The sequence below is a fragment of the Phalacrocorax aristotelis genome, chromosome 4 (assembly GCF_949628215.1).
Source record: "Phalacrocorax aristotelis chromosome 4, bGulAri2.1, whole genome shotgun sequence".
Taxonomy (NCBI): domain Eukaryota; kingdom Metazoa; phylum Chordata; class Aves; order Suliformes; family Phalacrocoracidae; genus Phalacrocorax; species Phalacrocorax aristotelis.
This window is the reverse complement of record NC_134279.1, coordinates 53,737,210-53,760,723: the sequence shown is the minus strand read 5'-3', so window position 1 is coordinate 53,760,723 and position 23,514 is coordinate 53,737,210. Positions and strand designations below refer to the sequence as shown.

Below are 23,514 nucleotides of genomic sequence, written 5' to 3'. Positions count from 1 at the left end.
AGAAACTGGATGTAGGTGATAAAGCTTGTCACTTGTTTGGCTTTTGATATAGACCGAGAGAGTTATGGTTTAATTTGGGGTGGGCTGACCATCCAGGTTCAATTTTAGCCAAAGAAGCATCCAGCTGAGAAGGCTGTGTCTGGTACAAAATCACAGACTTCACCTTTGTGGTTTTGTCCCTCGAAGCAGAAAAACAGCACTTCTCCAACAAGCTTAGCAGATAAGCTCTGTGGATGGGTAGCAGAGGCTGAAATAGCTCTTACCCACAAGTGCTGTTTCTCTGCTAGTTTGAGGAGCCTTGAGCTGCTCCTGTTTCTGCATAGCCCTTCCGTGGCGAAGAAGCAGCACTGCTCCTCTGGCAGGCAGATCACAGCGGTGCCTTTATACTAAGAAAAGTAAACACACACCAAAATTTTGGGCTCCACTGAAGGCCACAACATCAAGAATGTGATGGCATTAGAGATGCCTCCAGCTCTTAAGCAGTCAGCTCCACCTGGCTCCAAATTTCAAGTGTAAAACACATGGAGCTTGGGCTACGTCTGTGGAGAGGGGTGAAAAGGGGAAACAGCAGCGATCGCTCCCCGCTACTCCGGAAGCGCTCTCACTGTTTCCACATGCACCCCGGCTCAGCAGAGGTGACAGAGAGGGAGATGTGTGCCTTGTGCTCAGCCAAAAATATGGTTTGGGGAGGAATTGGCTTGTGAAGACAAGAAGATCAAGGAGCATCAGCAAATGCCATCACATTCTGAAGGGCTGCATCCTGCCATGTGGCTCCCAGACCTTTGGTCTGAAAAGTTTCAGGGGCCAAATTTCAGACTCAGGTTGTTTGAATTAGTCTGAAATTTAGTGGCAAGCTTTCTCACATCCTGACTGGGAAGAATAATCTTTGGAGTACAGGAATCTTGAAAATAAATCACATAGTTTTTGTGTGCATGACAAACTACACTGTCATAGTCTTGGAGAGGTTCTTCAGTGGTAACTCAGCTGAGTATACTTTAACTGCTTCTTGTGCTTGTTAATGGTGCAGATAGAGTTTGGCTGGAAATTTTCTTTTAAAAGTGTGTATACAATAAAAGTGGGGGCTGTTGCTAGAGGATAACAGAAACATATGTCATTGCATGCCACGTAACACCTTCAGAAGTGTAAAATGTGGCAGGTTCAAACTGCAAATATCTTATGACAAAATGCCATATATCTCTATAGTAAAAGTCACTGCTTATTCTTCCTGTGCTGAAAGTTAAAAAGTAACATAAAGTAAAATACAGAGCTTGTCAGGAATATGAAAATATCCTGGCATCTGGAGCTCATATATGAGTTTTTTCACTGAATAAGTGTTGCCTTAACAAACATCCTTTTCAGTATGGAACCTATGAAATATAGTATTTTGGAGTATGTTTGTGCAGTTCATATTTCTCTAAAATCTCAATCAATCTGTACACAGTTCTTCTGCACACTGTATCCATATCAGGACACAGGATATGATAATCCAAAATTTTTGTCTAAATTGATTTGTGGAAAGAGTAAAGCGTGTATAAATATTAGCCATTTCATTACAGCACTTGGAAATTTGCAATAAAATTTATTCAGGCATATGAAACACACTTGTGCATTAAACTTCAGAGGAGTTTCCCCTCATATGTGATCAACATGCACTTCAGCTTCTTGCAGATCACTGATGGTCCTGCCTATTTCTAAATGTACTGTTGATGTGCTTCAGTCTATCTTACTGCTACATGTACCCAGCATTGATAAACAGCCCAAAATTACAGCTAAGGAGCTCAATTCAGATTTTTAAGTAAAGGGCACAAGTGTACGGTGGTCAGGTGCTCACTGAGGCAGAGAAGTCAACTCAATCATAGGAAAATCAGTGTTTAGAAAGGATAAAGAGAGGGTGGCAAGGCAGAGTGGGAGATGAATTTGAATGAATTGAGTTGTTCCTCAGAGTCCCTTTCCTACAAGCTCCCATGTGCAGACGTGCCCCTGGTGTTTTCTTGCTTGTTTTTATTTAAGAATTGTACTTAATAACAGCATTTCTTTAAAATATATTTGCCTTTTCTGCTTAGCATCAACAGCAATAATAATAATAATACCAATGGTCTAGCTAAGTGAGTGTGCTTTTTCCACACAAGAATCACAACCTGTAGAGGAACGGCAGTGGGAAACAGGGTGAATTGCTGTAGCTTTCTGAAATAAATAATGCTCTCCTCTGTGTTCAGGTCGAATCCTTGGTTCTGGTGCATTTGGAAAAGTAGTTGAAGGGACTGCATATGGACTGAGTCGCTCTCAACCGGTGATGAAAGTAGCTGTGAAAATGCTGAAACGTAAGTTGTGACAGTCCCATTTCCCAAGCTAGGTAAGGCACAGTCCCACAGAGTTATTTAAGCATTGCTTGTGTATAAAATAGATTCTCCATATCTGAAGTTGAAAATGAACTGTGGAATGACTGAAGTTGAAAACGATACTTTAGATTGTTTCATGATATTTCAAGACTGGAATTATCCAGGCTTCTGAAAACATCCATGGTTTGGTTTTAAAATCTGTGTGGCCCGTAGCAGCCGCAATAACTCACAAAAGATAAAATAACCACGAATGTTTGTGAGCAAATGAAAGCAATACAACGAAGGAGAAATAGGCAGGTCTCATGTGAGAATCTTAAGTTCACTGAAGATTTCCTGGTTCATGAGAGCTGAGAATCGGATGCAGTGATTCTGGAGGAACCATGAGGAGCTTCCTTGCATTGAAATTAGCAGCTTGTAAAGTGCCTCTGTGCCACCTGGGCAATCCACTGTACCCCTGGAGAGGGACAAACAGACTGGGTCAGCTATTGAGCTGCATCAAATGAGTTCGTTATTACTGATTTGTGACTAGTCTTAAGAAAGCCCATTGTCAAGTAAAGGACAGAGTCTTCTTTAAGAACCATGGTAGCAGTGCTCTAATGAGGCATGCGAGGTGAAATAGTTTATTATTGTGAAGAAGGCGATTGCTCTCACTGAGTGGATGGTGTGGTTTTTTTCAACAGCTACAGCTAGATCCAGTGAAAAACAGGCACTCATGTCTGAACTGAAGATAATGACACATCTTGGCCCCCACCTGAATATTGTGAATCTGCTTGGAGCTTGTACAAAATCAGGTGGGTTTGGCTGGCAAAACGGAGGTTTGCTGTGGAGCCACTGTTCACACAAATTTCAAGTAAAGGGCTTAACGATAAATATAAACAAATAAAAGGTTTCACAAGCCTACTTGATATTTGGTAGCAGTTGCAGTCATAACTTAGTAAATAAAAATGTATTAACCTACAATATTTTTAATGTTTTATATTCTATTTTCTACTATTTTTGGAATATTTTCTTTAAAGAATCCATTCACCAATGCATTATTTTTCTTTATTTCATCAGGTCCTATTTACATCATTACTGAATACTGCTTTTATGGTGATTTGGTGAACTATCTGCATAAGAACAGGGACAATTTCCTAAGCCGACACCCAGAGAAACCAAAGAAAGATTTGGATATCTTTGGGATGAACCCAGCTGATGAAAGCACAAGAAGGTGGGGAAAAGGAAAAAAAACCCCGTGATCAGCAGCTTAAGGAAATGTCATTACTAACCCTTACTCATTCCTCTTATTCATTGGTTTAGAGCCCTCCATAATTGCTCTCATTAGACTTTCATTTATTAGGTTTCGTAGATCTGGGAAGGCTTCAGCACTGTTTGTTCAGTCTCCCTGATGTGCCCTAGATGCATATTTCCCCTGTGTAGAGATGCTGGCAGTCCTAGGACCACTGAGGGTTCTCCAGGGACATCCTGAGGTCCCAAAGAACTTTTCGATTAATAAAGCATGGCCCAGTGTTCCTTTTTTTCTGTAAAAACATCCCTTTGCCTCTATCCACCCAAGTTTTAAAAGTAAAGGGCAACTACCTGGTTTCTTTGTTTCCCTGCCTGGGGAATTTCCACTGCCTAAATCTCCATCCCTTCAAACAGCCTGGCAGAGCTTGTTCTCTAAGCTCAAGTACTCTCCTTTATTTACCAAAGGCTTAGCCAGCCTCAATAGTTTCCTTATAGTTAATGTTCATTCCATAAATTTTTCCAGATGACGGTCGAGGAAGATGTCATCATATATTCAGCAATAAAGCAATGCCATAAAATTAGTCAGGATTTAGAAGGTGAGCAGAGATTCCTTAAAAAAAATCAGACAAATGGATCAACTGACTTGGTAGCTGAGTACAGCCAGGACTGTTCATGTGAGCATGGGTTTGCTCAGCAGGACTGGATTTGTTGCAAACTGTCTGGGTGAATAAATTACATCTATCCTTGAACCTCGAACTAAACTATACTTTGAACTAAAAGCTTGAACAAAAATACTTGAATTCAGTGGGACTTTGGGAAGTTAGACAATATATGTTTACATACCTGGCTGTTGACAAAAGGATAGGTTTGAAGCTCATATGTTTGACTACAGTGATACATGATAGCATGTACTAATATGTGATAATACATGGTTATGTTGTACATGATCTTTATGTATTCCCTATCAAGTATACAGCTCTCATATTTCACAGCAATACAATCGTACGCTGTAAGAGAACTGTTAGATCTACAGGATGCTGTGGCAGGGAAGTCACCTGGGCAATACTGGCTGATACTCCTGTATTTTCTTCCAATTTCAGTTATGTGATATTATCATTTGAAAACACTGGAGAATACATGGACATGAAACAAGCTGATACAACTCAGTATGTGCCAATGCTGGAAAGGAAGGAGGGGTCTAAATACTCTGATATTCAGAGGTCTGTGTACGATCGGCCTGCTTCATATAAGAAGAAATCTGTGTCAGGTAACATAGAATAATGTAGAATTGTCCCTTCTGCGTACATCATTAATAAAAATAATGCTTGCATAAATGCATATCTTATTTTTGCCCTCTATATAGACGTAAACTACCCAGCTGTGTTCTGCAAGCGTGTGAGTGTAAGCTATAAGCTAAAAGCTTATGCTTGCATTCTTCATTACGCTCTGAGGATAGCAGTGTGTGCTCCTGGAGCAGAAGGAATTCAGTTGTGTATTTGTTTCCATGCTGAAGTGCTCAGCGGCTGTGCTTTGCCACGGGGCTGTAGGCACTCTTTGGAGGCAGTGATTTTATCAGTCTTGTAAGATTTTGAGCAATAGCAATGAAAAATAATAAGAGTAAATTTATATTGCTCTGTTTCCACTTACATTTCATGTTAACTGACACTTAGCAAATGCACAACACTCCCAAATAGTTTCCTGGATTATACAATGAAGATAATGAATGCATCCCATTCCCTGGCCCTGTTCTCAGAAACCAAATATGCTTTGCTTTAAAAATAGGCACCGTCACTCTGCCTCTAGGCCTCAGAAACTGAACCATATCCAGTCCCAGATTTACATGGCAGACTAATGTACTCATATTGTGCTCTAGGACAGTTGGGGTAAATGAATCACTGAATTTTGACTGCTTTTTTGCTGACATCTTTCATAAAAAAATAAGAACTGTTGCCATAGAATTCCTGACCCTTTTTGCTGGTATTGGATTAGCCCCAGTGAATACTTGCTGGGAAACATAACAGTGTTCAGCAAAAGTAAACGAATAAGAATGTACATGCATGCACAAAAACATAATTAAGGCACCACCTCTAAATAAATGTTTTTGTATCCCACACTGAGTATTGTAAACAACCTATAAAACACTTCAGTGGGCCTTTTCAACTTCACCTTTTCCTGCAGTTCTCTGGGGAAAAAAATACAGACAGGAGAAAAAACAAAACCTACATTTAATACTGGATGTTTTTAAGAATGCAATATGTGTCAGTGAGTGATGCAGACATTAAAAGTGGTTAGTTCTTATGAAAAGACTGGTTTGGTCATGGTACTCTGTTAAAGTCATTAGCTCAGAATCTTGATAGGTAGGGGAGATGGATGTTGCTTTCACACTCCACAGCACAAATATGTTTTTGTCTCTTTTTCAATAGAATCGGAAGTAAAAAACCTCCTTTCAGATGACAGTTCAGAGGGCCTCAGCCTACTGGATTTGCTGAGCTTCACCTACCAGGTTGCACGGGGAATGGAATTCTTGGCTTCTAAAAATGTAAGTAAATAAAAAAGTAAGTAAAATATAAGAAAGAGCAGAAACATCTTCATGTCCAACTATGGGATTCAATTTAGATTCTGAAAACGTGACACAATATAATATTCTTTCTGGGGTTGTAGAGAGCTTTCTCACTTACCTGGCAACTGAGATCACCATGGTTGGAAAAATCAAAGCAGCAGTCCTCTTCTCCCGTTGCAGCCTGTGACATTCATGGAGGCAGCGTGCCAGAGATGGTGGTGGATCTAAGTAGGGTCTGGGTGGAGGGTCCATACAGCCACAGGCCAGCATGGTCAGACACATAGACATATCATTAGTATGTGATGGGTAGAAGGGGAAAGAGTGGCACCGCTTTTGTCTGCTCCCCACTGCAGTACACCTGCACGAGCCTTCGCTGTTTCTGAGGACTGGTGCCTCCCTGCCTGTGCTAACGGGGCGTTACAGGTGCCTGTTGAGGAGGCCTTGTTAAGACTGTGCCCAGAAAGTCAACAGATCTTTTTCAGGGAGCTTTGCGAGGAAAATGGCCCTTGTGGAATTGGCACGTCCTTGAACAACTTAATTTCTCTCCATACAGTGTGTGCACCGTGACTTGGCAGCTCGTAATGTCCTCCTGGCTCAAGGAAAAATCGTGAAGATCTGTGACTTTGGGCTGGCTAGAGACATCATGCATGATTCCAACTATGTCTCCAAGGGCAGCGTATGTACTTCTTAACCTCCTGAGCTCAGCTTTAACTGAAATGAGAAGTGTCAGTTTTAAATGCTGCTTGATGTTCTTGCCGTTCATTGTTGGTTACACTAATTGACAGTTGGGATGGATGCTCCTGAGAACAATTTCTCTTCAATTCATTAATTCCTGTAACTGTCCTAATTCTGCTTTAAAGCTGAAGAGTACTTGATCACACTTAGTAATTCAGAGGTTTACATTTTAACTGGCAAGTTCTGTGACTGGATAAACTATTCAGGAACTGTCACTGTGATATGTAGAGTAGTGGTGCATCAGTCAATTATGTATCACACCTAGATTGGCCATGCCAGCTTTTGTATCATGCCTTCAATCAGCCTGGTCGTTTGCTAGTAATAACATGAATACAGTTGTGGCTTAATTAGTTTTTGTGGGGAGCATATAGTAACATTCCTTATAATCCTGGTACCTCTGTGTTATATGGAATTAAAAATAAACACTAGCCAGGTTAACACAACTTTTCTGGTTAGAGAGGAGTTAATCCTGGCTATCAAACAACAGCTGTAATGGAAAGCATTTCTACAATGACTTATCTTTGTTGTTTGGGGTTTCTTTCTTCCTGCTACAGACTTTCCTCCCAGTTAAATGGATGGCACCTGAAAGCATTTTTGACAATCTGTACACAACATTAAGTGATGTCTGGTCTTATGGCATTCTGCTGTGGGAAATATTTTCTCTTGGTATGTACTGTGGACATTTTCTTATGTGTAGTGATTAAGCTTTTTCAGTTCAAGCTGTTCTACTTAAAGTGTTTCAAATTCTACAGTAAAAATATATCTGTGAAATCAACTGTTAATTATTCTTCTGTATGGGGTTTCAGATCCCAACATTAAGTGTGAGGTAGAACATCTATACTCTCCCAAAATTCTCCTTAGATTTTTTTCCAAGGTACTTTTTTTTTTTGCTAGAAAACTGAAAGCACTGAGTGAAAAGCTTTTGGAAAAACTTTTGTGGAAAAATATTGGTATGCCGGCCCAGGATGGATTTGCTGACTAATACAAGAAGGAACATGCTTTCCTTTTGCAATGGGGCACCTGGGGCTGCAGTCAGCCCAGTGGCTGGTTTGAAACAATCTCTTCATATACGTTTCAAAAGATCTCATCTTAGTCCCATTACAGAATGAAAACAAATGTCAATCTTCTGGGATGTTGATTTCTCATTTCCAGGTCAGCAATGTTCACACAGTTGTTTATGGCAGAGTAAAGTGGTTATGACAATGTATAGCAGTTACAGACAATGTACAGTTCCCAGTTGGGAACAGGCTGGCTCTTTCCTCAGCCTGATTAATTACCCTCCCGGGTGGGTGGCTGGCCTGCTTCAGTAAACATGCATCGACCAGATTTACTCTGAGCAGAATTAATCACGCCTGTATGGTATCTACTACTGCCCAACAGCAAGCCCAAAGCTAATGTCATTTTCTAGAATAAGTTGTCATGTAGCTACTTCTCAGAAAACAGCAGTTGTGCCAGTATTTACGGTATTGATTCCTGTAATCTCTGAGCATCATAGAATCCTCTAAATATCCATTCACCAGCATCCCTGGGAGGAATGGGAGTGTTGTTGGATAGCTCAGGAACTGAGGCACAGCTAAGCATGTTCTTCACTGCCCTGCCTGTAAGGAATGGTTCTGAAGTCCAGTTTTAGGTGAAAATCCTGCTTTTGAAAGGGCTGAGGTTTCTGGTGTAAATAAGGTGTTCCTCCTCTGCCTGAGAGAGATGATGTTTCTCAGAAAGCAAAACATATCCTTGGCAGCATTTATTAAGAAAGTCTACTTCGACATCTTGCTGCAACACTGACTTTAGCTTGAATGATCCTTTTACACATCAGCAATGCCTGTATGCTGTGGTCCCAAATGATCGCTCAACTGTATCGGTTCGGGGGCTGAGCCCAAACTTCGAGAACCCATGCACCCGATATGTTAGTTGTTGTCTAAAGCTAGCTGCCTAGGTGGGAAGACTTGGGTATGGAGGGGACTGGCTCATGCTAAGGCTTTGCCCTTACAGTTGCGATGAGGTGAGTAACTCAGGCCACGTCACTCTCAGCTGTTAGGCAGGTGTCAATGGCAATGAAACCAGACAGAGCAAGTGACTTGCCTAAGGTCACACAGAAAGTCAGTGGCAGAGCAGAGCCATGACCTCAGATCTTCCAAATGCAGGCTGATGACCTGTCCCAGGTATCATCCAACTTCTGTGCCCAGTCAATACATTCTATAAACACTGTAAAGGGATTTTTTTTCTAAGTAGTACCTACTTCAATCTTTTCTAGCCAATGTTTCACATCAGGGCTTAGTGTGGTCAAGACAATAGCCCTGATGTGAAACATGAGCTAGGAAAGATTAATTCTGATGGCACGTTAAATTATAACATTAACACTTTTTGACATGAACAGCAAGACAGTATTTGGGAAATCTGCATGGATAGTCAAATATAGATTATTACTTTTTCTTCTCTTTTCTCTACAGGTGGCACACCATATCCTGGCATGATGGTCGATTCTACTTTCTACAATAAGATCAAGAGTGGATACCGAATGGCCAAACCTGATCATGCTACCAATGAAGTGTATGTGTGCATTTGGCTTTTCCACTCCTGGCCAATCTCCAGACAATTTTGGGTTTAGTTTCTGTTTCGTTACTCATTTTTCTTTACAAGTTGGTTAAATTGGTTTCCATCTTGTCTGCAGGTATGAGATCATGGTGAAGTGCTGGAACAGTGAACCAGAGAAAAGACCTTCTTTTTACCATTTGAGTGAAATTGTGGAGAGCTTATTGCCTGGAGAGTACAAAAAGGTTTGCTGTTTGGAATTTTCTCTGTGTTTTCTATATACGGTTTTAGAGGGAATTATAAGTGTCGTTCTAGCCGGCAGAGCCATGAGCACTGAACTGACATATCCTAACCTACGTGAATTACGTGATTTGGACAGGGACATTGCATGTTCAGTTTCCGCATGCAAGCTTACTGAGAGAGCAGTTCTGCAATATCAGCTGGGAAGCAGAACTCTGTATTTCTAATGAAATCCTACCAGATCAATTGTTCTACTAGAGAAGGGGTTTTATATATTTTCACGGGATTTTCTAGGCAGTGAAAGAATTCTAGAAAGGGACTACTTGGCCCATGGATATAATCTCCCTATCTCCCACTTTGGGCCCTGACAACAGCAAGTTTTCCCCTCATACTTCTGATACCTCTGGATGAGCTCTGCCTGCCCCATCATTCAGTGTTTCATTTTCCCCCCTCTCCCTACCCCTTTTTCATATCTGTTTTTCTGCTCTGTGCTGCCACACTCACTCCTGCATCGTCTAAAACTTATGTGTCACTTCTCCCTTCAAATCATTTGAAGATGCTGGGCTTCTCTATCCGTTGCTGGCTCATAGGGCAGAATATTTGCTGGGTTAATGAATCACAGCTATCCTTCTGAAGAAAGGCAGCCTTAGTCAATAGCATCTAATAAGGGGTTTGAAATGGATATTTTCAGAGCTATGAGAAGATTCACCTGGACTTCCTGAAAAGTGATCACCCAGCTGTCACACGCATGAGAGGGGACTGTGACAATGCTTACATTGGTGTCACCTACAAGAATGAAGACAAGTTAAAGGACAGGGAGAGTGGATTTGATGAGCAGAGGCTGAGTGCTGACAGTGGGTACATCATCCCCCTGCCTGACATTGACCCTGTTTCTGAAGATGAGCTTGGCAAAAGGAACAGGCACAGGTAGGTGCAGTTTACAGATGATGTAGCCCACAGTCACTGTTCGGGGTCATGTTTGGCAATGTGTATTAGCACTTTTTAGCATCCTGCTCCACAAATGCTTTCCTTAGCTCTGTTGAAACTACTTATTGGGAAAGTCACATGTAAATACGGTAGTGTGACTTGCCACAGTATTTTCATGGAAAAAAACTAATTTTGCTTCTTTTGTGACTGCCAGGGGAAGGGGACTGCTGGATGGCTGCTCCTGTGTGTCACTGGGACTCCCTTGTTAACTTGGACAAGTCCCAGCAGCTGTCTGGTGGCTCTGTGGGCACATTTTGCAACACAGCTTGCCCCTACAGCTCAGTGCCTTGGAGCTGCATATAAGATCTCAAGGGATTGATTTGTTCTGTGTGAGACCAGCTCCAAAATATGGAAGAAGTTGTTTTTAATACCTTCCATAGTATTCTTTCAATTGACAGCAGCGTATCCAGGACTTTTTACTGGTCCTTGTCAGCCTGCATGACTGATTCCACTACAGCACAACTGTACAACTCCCTTGCTGTGAATGGCGGGGGTTTAATTCAGCACTTAATTCATAGAAACCTAGAAACTTTTTTTTTAAATATTTTTGTGCTATTTCAAGAGGGGGGTGAATGAAGTCTCTAAAAAGCACTATCCAGATTAAGATTTATTACCTCTCTCTGTTATTCTTATTATTATCTTATTGTCTGTTATTGTTACCTTATTTTCACCTGACCTCCCTAGATTTACGTAAGTGACCTATTGTCACAGCAGCATCATAAATCTATTTCTCTAACGAGCCTCTGGCAGAAGGTACTCAGAGGAACATATGAACAACCTGCTCCTTTGAATTCCAAGGATATTCCAAATACTCCAGATACCTCATTACTGAGATAGAAGATGTGCCGTGTCCTAAGAAATGGGCAGTCAGAGTCGCCTAAGATTGCACTGTGGGTCAGAAAACATGTGGGTGTGGGTGTGTTCAGTTCTGCTAAAGACTCAGCCACATTCGCCGTGGATTTTACCTCTGAGGTGTTTGTCTCTTCCAGTTCCCAGACATCTGAAGAAAGTGCCATTGAAACTGGTTCCAGTAGCTCTACTTTTATCAAGAGAGAGGACGAGACCATTGAGGACATTGACATGATGGACGACATTGGGATCGACTCCTCAGACCTGGTGGAGGACAGCTTCCTGTAACCCCACAGACACCTTCCAGCTCTGCACACGGGGAAGCTTGCTGTGTCGTCTACAGACTTCTGCTCCACAGAGAAAACCACTTTATTGAAATGTCAAGGATGTGAAGAGGAGATGGATTTGTACAGAGAAACTCCCAGCGATGGGCAGAGGAATCAGCCTGCGTAGGAATGAAAGAGACATGTTGAAGATGGATTTTTTTAGTGTTGCTTCTTGCAGTACTTCAGTAGCATCTCAGTGTTGTTTGCCATTTGACCTTGTAGGAGGATGAAGGAAAAGGCCACAAACAGACCAGTTTTGTGTTTCAAGGGCATTCATATAACTTTGATGGATCAAATTTCCACTGCAGCAATACTTCACCATTGTAATTATGTAAATAACTGTCTACTCAAGGATCTTTTGGGGTGCACATTGAACATTTGCCATGGATTTTAGAAAAGATCGTTCATGAATTTTGTGTACTTCCTCCCTCAATCTCAATGTCAGCTGCTGTTGAACTATCATGTGAATTGAAGAACATGCAAAAACCACTTTTGGACCAAAAAGATCTAAAACCACATGAGACTGACCGGTACTACAAAACATGTAACTTTTTACCATTAATGCAAGTAAAGAGGAATAATAATAATAATTATTATTAAAACCCAGTCTATAATAGGTGTTAGAAACCTAGTAAGTCTTTATTAACTATAGAAGATAGCTGTTTTCAAGAGAATACTACTACTGTTTTCAGTAACACTAAATGTATATTTTATAATTCATTGTCCTTCAGTAAAAGCACAGTCTCAAGAAACTTTTTGAAGTACAAGAAAAAAATTTATGACCTGAAAATTTTAATGAAACAATTTTTTTCTTCAGCTGTACACACTATGGTAAAGGCTCTGGTTAGGTAAAACTACTTTAACATGGAGAAAAATTTAAGATTTAGTTCTCTATCATGAGCTGAGTAGTTTTTCTAATCAGATATACTAGAAGCTATTATTGCCCTCTGATTAAGTTAGGTTCTAAAAATTTAATTAAAAAAATGTTATGCCAGATTTCCAAGGTGCTTAAGAATGGAAGGTTATGATAAACCACCAGCAACATCCCAATATTAGTGTTTCATTGATACTTAAAAGAAATCTTATCCTGGGTTTAGCTGTGAAGAATCAATCTGATATTTGAACTGCTTAATGAACAAAGACGTCTCTCCCAGCCTGCAACTCCAGATTAAATAAGCAGAAATAATTCTGCAGCAAATAGTCTTGTCTTAGTTTTCAGGTTTAAATAGGAACAGAAAACTCTGACTGTTATCTTTGCAGACTGTAACAACAAATGGTAATTGCTTCCAAGAGTGTCTTTCAGAAGAAGGTGCATGAAAATGAACCTGCTTTTAGCCTGCAATAGTTGTTTTTTGACACCACTTACAGGAACAAAAAGTATTATGATTACTGCTATCACTGTACAATATGTTATTGAGATATGATGCTTTGGAAGACTTACATGTGAACAAAGGTACATCACTGAGAAGGGCCCCATCCTTTCTGGTGCTCAACTTTCAAGCTTAATCTTAACTCAGTGCGATGAGCACCTTGCAGGGCGTGCTCAGCCTCTGGCACGACACAAGCAATGCAAATGCAGTGCACACTCATCCCTGTGTTGCAGTATTTTTCCTAGGAAGTGTGAAAGCCGGACCAGCAGTAACCGACAGAACAAGCTGCCACGTTAAACTACAGTTTAACTTGAAATGGCCCTAAGAAAAGCTACGCAAGTCCCCTTGACTTAACTTGTTGTGGACAGTTGTGGATCAAATGAAAGCAAATGTAGTATTGTCAATGTTACAGGCAAATAATTCTGGTTCTGGGTTTCAAAATGTCGCCAGCTGAGGCCACCACGTACAAGCGTACTGTAGATGTGAAAACAGGACTTGAAGCGAGGCACCCATGTTTTCAACCCTGATGGAGGCTGACAATCAGAAAGAACTGTGAGTGATGGTATATCCTCCATCTCTTGCAGTCAACAGATCAAGACCGAATGTCTTCTTGGGAGCCATGCTCTAACCAAACACGTGCCACTGAGCTCTGTACGGGGACAACTGTGAAACATAAAGACTCTCGATACAGCCAGGACAGATGGAGATGATATAAAGTCTCCCTCCAGCTATGAACTATGAATTGAGGAAACACAAATTGTCTATTGGATATCCCAGATATCTGAATGGCCACTTGAGACCACACATGCCTTAATTTGCATGTGTAGTCATTACAACGACATATGCAAATTAGGCAAGCAATTTCACCTGCATTTTTGCACATGGCCTAGTGTTCTTCAGGGTTTGAAAATCAGCCCCAGCACGTTTTATTACACCAGTTACTGGAATCTAAGGACATTTTCATGCAGTCTCCCTTTTCCCTCACCGGTTTCATTCTGTATCTCACAGCGCATCTCGGGGCTAGACCCAAATGGTGGATGTGAACCAGAGCTGGCTCACTTTCCAATGCATGATGATGTTGATTCTCCATCCTGTCATGAATATCATATAGATGAACTGCATCTGTGGCAGGGGTCTAGCCAAACCCAGCTCACTGCAGGCTTGGAATCAGATAAGCTGGCCTGGAAACTGGAATGAGAAGCAGAGGACGAGAGGGATTTACTGGAGAGAGAGAAGTGTGAGAGGATGATTTGTTTAGTTTTACAATGTTATCAGTATTACAGACTTTTTCTTTTATGGCTTAATTTTTGAGAAGCCACTGGAAGAGATATTCCCAAACCTTTTGCTACAGTAATTGTATAACGACAATCAGCATTAGCCTAAGAAACACAGCTTTTGATTTGGAATGGCCAACCAATTCCTTACAGCGTGGTCTGCAACTTGTACAAAATGGTCCTATTACATGATGAAGGACGTGAGATATGGTGATGTTATACATCAATATGTATATAAGTATTTTTATATAGACTTCTAGAATACTGCCAAAACATTTATGACAGCTATATCACTGCCTTTGTTTATATTTTTTTTTACTGTGATATATTCCACAGGCACGTTAACTGTTGCACTTTGAATGTCCAAAAGTTATATTTTAGAATAATAAAAAAGGAAGTGTTTCCAAAATGGTGGCTGTTGTGAAATGTTTGAAGAAAGGCAAACTGGCCAGAGTGATGGTAGGCACAAAATGTATTTCAAAATGCCCCTGTTGATATTTTGTCTTTGAAAAAAATCCTGTAAATTAAGATCTCTATATTTCAATAAATGATATATAATTTAAGGATATGTGAGGGGTCTATACTCACTTATTGAAAGATGGTTATAAAGAATCAGTCTTGCTTGCGGTTTTCTTCCCCCCAAAGGTTTTTGGTTAATTGAGTGCTTTGCAAAGCCACTGGGCAGCAATGGCAAGCAGGTCTCTGAGCCCCTCCAGTGGGCAAAGTGGGGAAATGCCTGTGGCATATGACCTGGATAGCGAGTGACATATGTGGGGAGCCATGTTGTCCCCCAAAACATGGCAGGTGCAGTGATCCAGTGGCTGCTGCCTGGATGTGCCCTGAGATGGCCACTGGGTTCTCTGCACAAGATGAAAGCCTTCTTCACCTTGGCACTGTGTGTGCTGGGGAGTTCAGTGCCTGCTGGTCTGCACACACTGAGGAAAGGGGGCACATGGGGTGCAAACAGACATGCTGCACTGCATGTTTGCGATGTACACTCACCGCTTCTAGCACCAGTGTACAGCAACGGGTTTTATGCAAAGGTTGCTTTAACAAGGGACTCAAAGTGACTTGTGTCAGTCTTTAGCCTAAATCTTTTGATGATTACAGAGGATTAGATAGCCCCACCTTGAAACGGCCATGGTTTGTCTGCCTCTGGCTGCAGGGTTTTTTTAAACTTATGCTGAGCTCACCTTCTTTATGAATCAAACCAGATTTTGTTCTATGATTCTGTGCTCCCGCAGTAATTAATTTTGCACAGTGGATGTAACTAAATGTGAATTAGAGAATTGCAAGATTTCAACCTGAAAACAGAGTTAAACTTGTCAGCTGCACTTCCTGCACTGGAGCCTGTCCTGGCTTGCCAGCAGGAGCCAGGCAAGGATGGCCGTGGGAAAGCCTTGTGAACAAGCGAGTTAGCAACCTCCTGTCCATGGAGTGGTCACTGTTGTTAAAATATGCTTGGAGATCAACTCTCCGTCTAACAGCTCCTCTCCTTCACCACTTCCTCACAAAGTAAAACCTTTCCTTGCTTCATACAGGGTACAGCAGCCTGGGCTCTTGCCTTAGATAAGAGTTAGAGCAGGTTCCTTCTCCTTTGCATTCTTGCTGGAGAGGAGTCTTTATCCTATAACACTGCAATGCTTACTGCCACCCTCTCATCAGGGGTTTGGGAAAGAGTCGTGGCAGTGCTTGTGTTTGTATGTCTGTCCTGCTCAGTCATGCACCTGCCCTTCTGGAAGTTCAGCAGCTGTGTGAGACATGAGGACTGATGGACTCGTTATTCCTGCTGTGCACAGTAAAGGGTGGTGGTACTAAAATCCCTCTCTGTGCAAGAGCCTGCAGCTGGGTACAGAGCTCAGATTCAGTTCTCCATCCTCATCTCCCCCTTTGCAGAGTGGGAATGCAATCTCCCGTGCCTAGGGTATGGCTGTGTGCATCCACATCAGGGAGCGTGGACAGTGAGTGTCTCACCCTCTTGCTGAAGTAGATCCATTTTGGGCAAAAGCCTAACCCTGATAACCCATCACCACTGATAACTACAGTCTGGGTGTCTGGCAGGAATCCTGCTCATTATCTTGCTCCCTGTGTCAAGGCCTCTGCAAGTATTTGGCTGGAAATGTACCAAGGGAGTGCACTGGCATGTGGCAGAGGCAGTCTGCCCAGGAAAGAGGAGCTGGGGGGAGAGCAGCACTGTGCCCGGAGCAGTGGAGAGGGGCAGGCTTCTGGCCGGGATGGGAAAGGAAAGGTAGGGAATGGCTTTCCATGTGGGCCCTATGCAGGAGACTTCAGTGTACGCAGGTAAACAGACTTTGGGCTAAGCTTCTGGATTGCTATGAGCGGTGCAAAAGGGGAGCAGTGGGTTCATCAGCCAGAAGCAAGTTATCCACCCACCCCAAGATGCTCCTGGTGTCTCTAGACACCTGAGGCACAGTGCCCTTGCAACTGTCTCAGCAAGACAACTGTCTTCCATTGTCTTATCTCCACTGTTAGTGGTTGTGTGGTATGGGAGCTGTGGCTGGCGGAATGCCCAGGGAAGATCAGAGGAAAGCACAGGGAAGCCTTTTGTGTGCTCAAAAACAAAGAGGGAAAGTCACCTCATGGACCTGGGCTGGCCCATGAAGTTGGCATCTGAAGCACAGTCTGTATGCTGTGGGAGCCCCATCACCAATGCCTACAGCAAGGCAAAGGGTTGAACTCGACACTTGTGGGCTTGTCAATCTGGCCCCATCTCTGTCATGCACGCCTTGGCACAGCCAGCTCGCATGAGACCGAAACACAGTGGGTGGCGGAGGAGGCACCAGCCCCTTCTTCTGCTGACATTGGTGTTCAATGCCTTTCAAAGGGAAAACTCATCTAACTTCCAACCCCAATTCATCTCCATCCATATACATAGAGGTAAGGATTTAGGACACCTTTAAAAATTCCAATTTTTCCTTACCTTTTTAAACACCTTTACTGAAATAAAGAGCCAAACTTTTCCTAGTTGGCCACAAGATGGAAGCATCAGACAAAAATCTGTTAAACAGTTCTTTTCCTCATCCCTCTTCTGTTTTTGTTCCTACAGCACCACAGATGTGCTGCCCCTGCAGAGGCAGAGCAGCTGGAGCCTCTACAGCAATAGGATGTAAAGGAATACATACGGTGTCCATCAGCTCCAAATGTTTTGTCTGGAACAACTTTGAACCTGTCATGATAACCATAGTTTTCCATAGGATGAGAACCGAGGCAGACACTCCTTTTTAAGAATAAGTATGTACTCAAGTCTACTCTTACAAAAGGGAAAACTGAAACAGCATCATGGAAGTCAGGGAAGTTACCTGGGATTTTTCTGGGCCACAGTTACCCATTTTGTGTTACAGCATACAGCCTAAATTCTGCAAAGCTGGAAACTTCACTGGCAACGGCCATGCTATCCCTGATGGAGCTGAAGGACACTGCCTTTTGCCTCAAAAAACTTACCTCTAATGGAGAGAGGGAAGGTTTTAGAACAAAATACAATTTTAATTATGGTTAGGAGCGAGACCCTCAGCTGAGACTGTGTCTGTCTCCACTGCATTCATTCTTTTGTTGATTTAGTGTTGTGCTGATGTTAGATGAGGAGCCATATGCACTGTTGAGCTGAGGGACAGATTCACGTGCCTTTGTGGTATTCAAAAAAATAGAGAGTTGGGACTAATATAGCCAGACCCCCAAACTCTAACCCCCAGAAGGCATGCATGTTCAAGGATTATAGAATAATAGGATGTCCTGAGTTGGAAAAGACCCACAACGATCATCGCGTTCAACTCCTGTCCCTGCAAAGGACAACCCAAAATTCACACCGTGTGTCTGAGGGTGTTGTCCAAATGCTTCTTGAATATTGTCAGGCTTGGAGCCATGACTACTTCCATGGGAAGCCAGTTCCAGTGCTCCACCACCCTCAGGTTAGTTCAAGTTTGTAAGCTATTCTAAATCCTGCATCTATCTGATGTATCAGACACTGCTGTATTCATCCTGCCATTAACACAGCTGTGCTCTGCCAGCAGGAACATCACCTGCTTTATCATTTCTCCATAAAAGTGATGCTAGGTTTGTAAGAAGAGGAATGCGATTTATTAGACCAGCTGATACAGCTGGAAAAAATGAGTAGTAACTTACATCAGGACTTGAGGTAAAGCTTGGGAATCTAAAAACTGGGCTGTGTTTTTCAGCTCTATTAACTGGCCTCACAAAAGACATCTGCATATCACTTCTGGGTGGCTGAGACAACACCCATTGTATTGCAGCAGTAGCACGTGTCAGCTGATGCCCAAGTCTTAGAAACACCTATTTAAGGCAGCTCTAACCTTTAAAATTGGAGCCATTTTGCCGAAGTAAGCCAAGTGTGTGTGCACTACCAGCAACAGCTCTGCAAAAAAGTGGTTTCCACCAGCAAGTGTACTTGGGTGTATTTGTATTTATTCCAAGTGCATTTGTGAGTTCGTTGATTGATTGTTCTCAGAAGTAGAGGGGATTTTTTTGCTCACAATCTATTTGACATGCAAAATGATGGGTGCTTTGGTAGGTAAAATGCTGCTGTATTGATATGGGAACAACGTCAATGCTTTAAAGCCAATCTCCAATTATAAAGAAGAGTCTACTGTTGTCATTTAATCTGGCATGCTCTATGACACAGACCAGAGGGTTTTCCCAAATTAATTCCCATTTGAACCAGAGCCTGTCATCTAGAAAAAAAGCAGTCTTTTCTCATCTCTGTGAATCCTTGTGTAAATATCAGGTTTTGCAGCTGCTTACAAGTGAGACAAGTGATATTAGTTCAACACTCTGGGCATGCACCAAACCAAGACACATATTTCCATACTGTTTGCTCAGAGGAGCTCAGGAAACTGTTAGCCATCATTTCTAGTCTGATCAGCTGGATGAGCAGGGGAGTGGGATTTCATCAACATATTTCAATCACTTTCAGTGTATTTTCTGGTGGCTGCCTTTGGCAGTTTTGGTTATGTATGTACAATACTCTGATGCTCTGTGTATGAAACAGGAGTTCCTGTGGCTGGAACTGGCCTGAAGGAGGGAGGATGCCTGTAGCTAAAAAAATGGTATAATGTTTCTACACAGTATGAAAATGTGGTTGAATTTAGTTAAACGTGAGTGTTTTCCCTCCCTGACCCAAGACCTTCTCATGATTTTCCTAGCTGTGCCTCCCTGTTGGATGGCCCAGGGAGATTGCTCTGAGCAGATCAGGAGGGGTAACACTGCCAACTCCCCCGCTAGGCTTCGGTCAGAGCTGCTTGCATTTGGCTTTTATGTATGCAAAAGCAGGGATGGACAGAGGACCCTCTATACTAAACCCAGCTACAACATGATGTAGCAACACAGAGGACTGGGCCGCTGCCTTTAGCTGCAGACACAGGGGACTCTCCATGCTCTGTTACAGCTGTGGGCTGGTCAGGAGATGCTCTTCCCGGCTGCAACGCTGCTGCTTAAAGACTTGGCATGACTGGTGGGATGATAGAGTTATAGAATCATAGAATCATTAAAGCTGGAAAAGACCTCTAGGATCATCAAGCCCAACTGTCAACCCAACACCACCATGTCTTCTAAACCACGACCTGAAGTGCCACGTCTACACATCTTTTAAATACCTCCAGGGATGGTGACTCCACCACCTCTCTGGGCAGCCTGTTCCAATGCCTGACCACTCTCTCAGTCAAGAATCTTTCCTAATATCCAATTTAAACCTCCTCTGATGCAGCTTGATGCCTGTCACTAATGACCTGGGAGAAGAGACCAACACCCACCTCACCACAACTTCCTTTCAGGTAGAGAGCGATAAGGTCACCTCTCAGCCTCCTTTTCTCCAGACTAAACAACCCCAGTTCCCTCAACTTCTCCTCATAAGACTTGCTCTCCAGACCCTTCACCAGCTTTGTTGCCCTTCTCTGGACACACTCCACCACCTCAATGTCCCTCTTGTAGTGAGGGGCCCAAAATTGAGCACAGTACTTGAGGTGCGGCCTCACCAGTGCCGAGTACAGGGGCACGATCACTTCTCTGCTCCTGCTGGCCGCACTATTCCTGATACAAGCCAGGATGCTGTTGGCCTGGCATATTCTGGTGGTTTTTTGTTGTTGTTGTGGGTTTTTTTTCTGCTGTCTTGCTAAGACTGCATGATTTGTTCAAAGGTGCATTTGACTTGGCTTTTTTTCCTCCCACCCACCCTTTTCAACTTCCCCTCTGGAGAAGTGGGCTGGGAGGTCTGCTGTATCCTTGCCCCGCTTCAGGCCTGGACCACACCAGCTGCTGCCAAAGGCCAGGGTTGAAGGGGTCCAGCACCACTCCAAGCTGCTCCTGAGAGTCTGCATAGCTAATGGGCTTCCACAGAGCCTCCCTGGATCCTCGGCTGTTCCCCTGGCAGTGAGAAACCCTCAGAATTAAATACCGTGAAAAAGCGTTGTTGAAAATGTTCAAGAGAAACTGCATTTTGAGAGAAAATGCGTTTGAAAATGTCAGCATTCTGTAAAAGAAGAAGAAAAAAAAAATGGTGCGAATATATGTTGCTTTGCTGTCAAAAACTGAGCAGCCCAAACCTGTCCTGAGCTGCCAAAAATTAAAAACTTTATTTTTTGGCTCGAATATTTTGGTATTCAAATTTTCTCCTGAAAGTGCCATGTTCACTATGGAGAATGTAGAAAGCAAGCTTTTGGTTTTTTTCCCCCTGTTGAAATACGCTTTTACCTTCTCCCTCCTGAAAAGGACCCCCCCTTCCCATCCTGCATGTTATGACATCTTGTGCTGAGACCAAGACTGTGCTGCTGCAAGGACCTTTCATAGGAACAGCTGTTAGAAGTTGCCTTGCAACTCCAAGGAAGTATTTATCAGGATTTCTTAGCCTGGCAGCTTCCAAAAAAATTACCAGCAGAGGACTGGGGCATGAGGGCTGCCTCCAGCGGGGTGCCACTCACGCTGCGGGCGGGAAACCGGCAGCGCCTGCCCAGGCATGAAAGATGCATTTTCTTTCTCTGCTCTGTCCTGCGGCAGTTGGCTATGGGAGACAGTAAAAGCCTCCTTTTCTGGGAGCATCGCTGACGCAAAGGCTCACACGCATGAGCGAGAACACAGCGGCATTTTTGTGCGGGCACATGCCTGCCTGCCTGCCCACAGGGCACTCCCCTTTATATCCCAGGACCGATGCAAAGGAGGGCTCTGAACCCCACCATGGCCTTGCAGCTTCATGCTGGTCAGAGACACTGCCAGCACTGCCTGGGTTTTGCCAGCCTCCGGGGCAGGGCTCATGTATTGGGTCTGTCTGAGATGGAGTTAATTTTCCCTTTAGCAGCCCTCGTAGTACTGTGCTTTGTATTGGTAGCTAGAAAGGTGCTGATAACACACCAGTGTCACTGCTACTGCTGAGCAGTGCTTGTACAGCATCAAGGCTGTTTCTTCAGCATTCCTCCCTCACCAGTAGGCTGGGGGTGGGCAAGATCTTGGGAGGGGACGTAGCCATGACAGCTGACCCAAACCGACCAAAGGGATATTCCATACCATATGATGTCTGCTCAGCAATAACAGGTAAGAGAAAGGAGAGGGAGGAGGGGGGCATTTGTTATTATGACGTTTGTCTTCTGGAGCAACTGCTACACATACTGAAGCCCTGTTTCCCAGAAAGTGGCTGGACATTGCTTGCTGATGGGAAGCAGAGAATAGTCTTTTGTTTTCCTTCGCTTCTGCATGTGGCCTTTGCTTTTGCCTTATTTAACTGTCTTTATATTGAGCCATGAGCTTTTTTCCATCTTATTTTCTCCCCCCACCATCCTGATGAGGAGGGCAGTGATAGAGCGGCTTGGTGGGCACCTGGCATCCAGCCAAGATCAACCTACCACAGGTTGTAAAAGACATCACCTCTGTCTGTGAACCTGCTGCATGTTAATCTTGAGACCATCTCAGCTAAAGGAGCTCTGCTGCACCAGCACTAAATTTTGTCACAATGCTTCTAAGGTTGTCTTCTTCTGCACCAAAGACTGAGCAGGGGGCTTGTGAGAGTGCTAAGTCAGCAGAAGGGAAGGGTTTTCTCACATATCTACAGAATGGTGGTGATGTAGCTCATGGCAGACCTCTCTCCTTGTCCCCTCCTCTCTCCAATACTATGTGTCTTGTCCCAACACCTTGTCTGCCACGCTGTCCCCAGGCTCCTGTTGTGTTCCTCCAGCCACATGCGTAGTGCTGGCCTTACTGCTGAGACCTGTCTGGCTCATGCCACAGGGGAACAGTCTACTGGGTCTGGTTTGGTAGACCCCTCCAACAACAGCAGGTGGGACTGGATCATCTGCTGATGAGGGAGGTAGAAGGACCCCCATACAGTTGTGTGTGGTGGAAGAGGGAATGGGACCATGGAAGCACTAGGACAGGGTAACTATCATCATATAACACACCCTACAGTCCTAGAAAGGCTCAAACCCTGTCACCATTGTCCAGGACAAAGCACCTCTGTCTTCATTCACACAGGAGCATTGAGCAAGGATCTGGCCAAGACCAGTAAGTCCAGAAGTGTGACACTTCTGGACCACCTAGAGGGACAATTAAGGATTTTGCCTTGAGGAAATCACCAGGAGAACTTCAGAAAACCATAAAAGCAGCCACTTTGTCCCAGCCCTGCACTGAAGGAGGCTCTTTTAGGGCTCAGAGGATTTTGTGGTTCTGCCTTGAAGTTTCTTACTTCTAGGTGTGCTTACCACTGCTCAAGACACCCTCCCTGAGTTTTGTGCATTGACACCTCTCTTCTAGTGAGTGGTCTGAGAGCTTTTTTGGCACTGTCCAGAAACTAGAGGATAGGTAACCTAAAAATATCATAGCAGTCCACTGACTGATTTTACTTAAGTCAAACAGCTGCCAGAAGGTAATAGCAGTGGTAGTTCCCTTACTATAATATTGCTGTTGGCAATCTGGGCTGGATTTGTCCAGCTGACAGCTGATCCTCCTGTCGATGCTTCAAACCACCCATTCTTCTTTTTAGCTACAGTTTTATGTCAAGTAGCCATGCAGCGGCTAAAATGCTCATAAATTATGATTTTACGATACTCCTATATTGTTGAACTT

The 23,514-nt window shown here is 43.3% G+C and overlaps 1 protein-coding gene across 2 annotated transcripts in view; it reads left to right on the top strand.

Moving 5' to 3' along the window:
- PDGFRA (platelet derived growth factor receptor alpha) overlaps nt 1–15,004 on the top strand; it is a 35,486-nt gene extending 20,482 nt beyond the window's left edge. For both annotated transcript variants that reach the window (XM_075091461.1, XM_075091462.1), the window contains exons 13-23: nt 2,217–2,321; nt 3,020–3,130; nt 3,396–3,549; nt 4,667–4,833; nt 5,990–6,105; nt 6,680–6,802; nt 7,416–7,527; nt 9,309–9,408; nt 9,530–9,635; nt 10,322–10,557; nt 11,607–15,004. In XM_075091461.1, coding sequence (XP_074947562.1) covers nt 2,217–2,321; nt 3,020–3,130; nt 3,396–3,549; nt 4,667–4,833; nt 5,990–6,105; nt 6,680–6,802; nt 7,416–7,527; nt 9,309–9,408; nt 9,530–9,635; nt 10,322–10,557; nt 11,607–11,754 — 1,478 coding nt within the window. In that variant the 3' untranslated portion in view covers nt 11,755–15,004. The remainder of the gene's footprint in view (nt 1–2,216; nt 2,322–3,019; nt 3,131–3,395; nt 3,550–4,666; nt 4,834–5,989; nt 6,106–6,679; nt 6,803–7,415; nt 7,528–9,308; nt 9,409–9,529; nt 9,636–10,321; nt 10,558–11,606) is intronic.
- The last annotated feature ends 8,510 nt before the right edge of the window (nt 15,005–23,514 follow it).